General features: G+C 41.6%; 1 protein-coding gene across 1 annotated transcript; it reads left to right on the forward strand.

Annotated features, from left to right (window-relative positions):
- The first annotated feature begins 2,880 nt into the window (after window positions 1-2,880).
- LOC138927402 (ubiquitin-conjugating enzyme E2 N-like) lies at window positions 2,881-3,731 on the forward strand. Its single transcript, XM_070282703.1, has 3 exons — window positions 2,881-3,012; window positions 3,093-3,418; window positions 3,690-3,731. The coding sequence occupies exons 2-3, from the start codon at window positions 3,179-3,181 to the stop codon at window positions 3,729-3,731; spliced, it is 282 nt and encodes a 93-aa protein (XP_070138804.1). The 5' UTR covers window positions 2,881-3,012; window positions 3,093-3,178.
- The last annotated feature ends 413 nt before the right edge of the window (window positions 3,732-4,144 follow it).

A 4,144-nucleotide genomic window follows, 5' to 3' on the forward strand; every position in this document is an offset into this window, starting at 1 on the left:
GTTTTCTAACTACTCTCTCGACACCTGCCCGACTTTCCTCCCGTAAGTCTGGGTTGCTTGCACGTACATTGGCGATGTGTGGCGAGTTTCTGTTTCTTATTTGCACCGCATTTTGTTTGAAGCGGGTTCTGCTGCGGTTTAAAATCTCATATTAATCACATTCACATATGTGAATGTTTAATGGAATCACATTAAAACATATGAATATGTTAAATTACTACCATAGCATTGTAAAAAATGATGCAAGGACTAGCTATATCAAATTTATAAGGTATACTAAAAACATCAGAATAATTTCACTGTTTAATATGTCTTTAAATTACTGGAAGTGTAAGGTATTTATAAGGTATACTAACTACATTTAGATATTGTTCGGAATTTCATGTTTATAATGTCTTCAATTTACTGGATGTGTAAGTTAATTATATTACCTAGCGGTTGCCGAGGGGGTTGCTTGAAAGGATTTATGGTGGGAGCACTGGCTGCTTATCAAGGGCCTTGAGGCGCGGTGACCAATACAATAAAATGAATTTACTTTAACGGCTGTGCCGGAGTATTGATCAAGTGCCTTCTTTATTGAATGAAGCGCAGATACAAACTGAAACTTAAAGCCAACAAAAATGTATTTCATAGCGGCCACGCAAATATGCCGTGTTCGCCGGCTATGTATGCGTATCCGGCCAGACGCTGTGTCAGCGAGCTCTTAAATAATCGGATATTGCATCGGTATTGCGGTTAACTTCAGTTAACTACTCTCCCTTCAGAAATTAGGCCTAGACCCTATTTGGGCAATTATCTCTTTTAGCTGTGCCGCGGTTCTTTGGGCTTGAGTGACTCGCCGATAGGTCAAGCCGATGCAAATCAAAGCGCAGCATAGTGCTCCCGCACTATGTGCAATCATTTTTAATTACAATCCCCTCATCAAGTAATGAAGTGTAAATCGCTTCGCTGGATCTCGCGATGCGCCATGCCTCCAGCGTGCAGCCCTTGAGAGCATGATCTTTTTCGCGCCAGCTGGCAAAATGTATCCCCTAATGTCGCAGAGTTCTCGGTGGGCTCTTCCATCCACACAGCCTCTAGGTATGCTTGACCTAAGATTATAGGGCTAACAACATTAACCGTGGGAACTGCTATTTCCAGCATTCAACCCTTCAGCTCCATTGCGATCAATCTATTTCGAGTATCAAGCATCTCGAATAGGTGCCCTGTAACAATTTGGGACTTTTTAGCTGACCTCAGAAGTTGGTTTGAATTTGAATTGAAAAACAGAAGATTTGAATTTGTACTTTATTGTTGATATTGACCTGCCTATTGTTTGCATTAATTAATTGAAATGCTTTGAATTTAATTTGTTAAAAAATGAATAACAGAATACCAGAAGTCTGTTGGCGTTCTTCCGACTTCGGATATTGTTTCCTATCTCTGTCTTCCCGACCTCTCGCAAATGAATCTGCAAAGAAGTACCTTTCGTGGTTGGATTCCACTTCTTGAGCAAGTGCTTATGGCATATCTTTCGGCTTTGCCGAAAAAATGACATCCGTGAGCCTGCGCTTGAATCCCGAGATAAATACTCGGAGTGCGTCATCCCGGAATTTGTCACGCCGAGGCTTTTGTCGAGGCTTTGTCGGTGTAGCTTCGTTTGGTGACCAAGGTGAGTTTTTTCGCGACCTCGTCATAGTATTGCAGAAGGGTCAGATTTCCCTGCCTGAGAGTACCCATTTCTTGCTCGATGACGTACATCCGACGCTTATCACTGTACGTAAAATCGAGTCGATTTATAATGGCGAAAATTTAGCCCAGTGCCAAACGAGGATAACACGGCATCGGCAGGGCCTCTTATTTTACTCCTAATAATAATAACTGCTTGATAATGGCGCGAGGTATTACGTAAATCAAAAAATATAATATGCGGTTACTGCCGCTTGCCGCCAGAAGACGTATGCGTCCTGAGCTCTCTTAAATTCGGGTAGGCCCTTAACGGCATCTAGGGGCTCGTCACATTTGACATTATCCCTAATTTCTATGGGCTTATAAACCTTAACTTCCGCATTGACCTGGGCGGTCAGTTGTTGTATAGCTAGACGCAGCTCATTTGGTCTACGCTGGGTTTCAAGGGTGGCTTCCCGAACGGCACGGTTAACAACCGCCTGTGTAGTTGCCGTCATTTGTTCCATGCTGAATGGCATATTTGCTGCCGTGGGTGCGCTAGCGTTTTGGGTATAGAAAGTCTGGCCAGCCCTTTGGCCTCGGGCTCAGAGTCGCTGGAGAATTTTCTTATACTCCTCTACTTGTGAAAGGAATTCCTCAAGTGGAGCTGCAGCCATAACATCCCCCAAAAGAAATAATGAATGCTCGAATTGCATGCCTATAGAGGCAATTGGGCTTTGGAAGGAGTTCGCGGGGGCTGAGCCGCCGCTTCAGTTATGTGTGCGAGCTCGTCGAAAAAATAGATAGGGAAGCGTAGTTTTTTATTTGCTTAAGAACTTTTGCTAAAAAAGCTTTCTTTAAAATAAAGTACAGTATTATAGTATTACAGTATTATAGTATATTTCATACAAAAAATGAAATAAAAAACTATGTTTTTTGTGGTTCAGTAAATGCTCTGCCCTTATTGTTTTTTGCTGCTCATACATTCAAATTTTAAACATGTGTGCGTTTTGCTCCACCTTGTTTAAGACATGAAACATTTTTGTACAGTTTTTTAACTCAAAATCCCAAAAAGCTAACCAAAAGTAACAACTATTTTACTAAAAATGGTATAGGATATGGTCCTAGAAGTCCTAGAATGCGGACTATAAGAATCCAATTTGTGATTTTGGATATGAATTGACATGAAATAAGCGGAATGATCTTGTATGATCATTTTTCAACAATAACTTTCCAAAAACTAAGGGAACCAAAAGCAAAGTAGCTTCATATTCATTCACATCTACTGTCAAAAGCCCTGTTTTCAAAAGTTTTTGTGAAAACATTCGGAACCTCCGTTGCATCCAGATTACGTTTCGTTTTGTGGTAACATTTGTTTGCAAGAATTTTTAAAATTTGATTTAAAAATATAAATGCAATATTTTCTTGCGGTTTTTCATTCACAGTCTTATCACACCACCCACAAATCCAAAGCCAGAAAGCTCTCAAGTTCAGAAAAGGATCATTCCCAAGGTCGTGGAGACCTGAGAAAATGTCGAGTCTGCCACGTCGTATCATTAAGGAGATGCAGCGTTTGATGCAGGAGCCGGTGCCGGGAATCAACGCCATACCCGACGAGAACAATGCCCGAAACTTCCATGTGATTGGTACCGGGCCGAACGATCGTCTGAGTCGCAACTGTCTGGACGTGCGCAAGGACAAGTGGTTTCCGGCACTCCAGATACGTACACCTTTACTGTCGATCCAGGCCCTGCTCAGTTCCCCCAAGGCTGTTTTCAGCCGAATTGGATTATTAAATGTTTATGTTTTTACAAAAAAAGTAATGTGGCTAGTTGCAGCGGCATTACGAATTTCAAGACAAAAGGCTTCAGCTTCGGCTTACAAAAATTCATTGATAAACACTTAAAGAAATTTTGCTGATATGTTACTATATACAGAAGTACAACAACCTATTAATAACATAATCAATAATACAAAAATAAAAAAAAAAATAAATTTAAAAAATCTTCGGAACGATCGCATTATTTGATCCCTGTTTGTAGGGGGGCTTTGATGCCGCAAAAGATTCCAGTAAGAAAAGTTGAAATGAAAAGTCGGGGGCGTCTTCGGTATTCTCGCAAGAAGCGCGTTCAGCTTTATTTGGCTGCTTACAGGGTACTAAACTTAACTTAGAAAGCATAAACGCTAAACGTAAATATAAACCAGAGCGGACGATCGACGACGGCCGACGAGAGAGGGAGAATGCCCAGAGGGGCGAGCGCGGATGCCCTATTCAGCACGGATGAGCTTTTGAGCGCTGGTTCGCGGCATCCGCTCTTAAGTTTAGCTGAGCCGCACAACGGCCCCTCACCTAAACAACTCCTTGTGGAAAATTTTTGTTTGAGTTTAACAGTAGCCAAGGTGCTGATAGCCAAGTTTAAGCAGAGAATAGGGTTAGAGTTTAGAGTAGATATCCAGGATGTATAATCTACTTACCTGCGAACGGAACCATATCACA

Source organism: Drosophila bipectinata, unplaced genomic scaffold (genome assembly GCF_030179905.1).
Source record: "Drosophila bipectinata strain 14024-0381.07 unplaced genomic scaffold, DbipHiC1v2 scaffold_246, whole genome shotgun sequence".
In the NCBI taxonomy this organism is placed as follows: Eukaryota; Metazoa; Arthropoda; class Insecta; order Diptera; family Drosophilidae; genus Drosophila; species Drosophila bipectinata.

What these genes read in the sequence shown, in the direction of transcription:
- LOC138927402 (XM_070282703.1), top strand. Translation starts at nt 3,179, where the DNA reads ATGTCGAGTCTGCCACGTCGTATCATTAAGGAGATGCAGCGTTTGATG. An exon ending in TGCTCAGTTCCCCCAAGGCT is followed by an intron (nt 3,419 to 3,689) that starts GTTTTCAGCCGA and finishes CCCTGTTTGTAG; the next exon opens with GGGGGCTTTGATGCCGCAAA.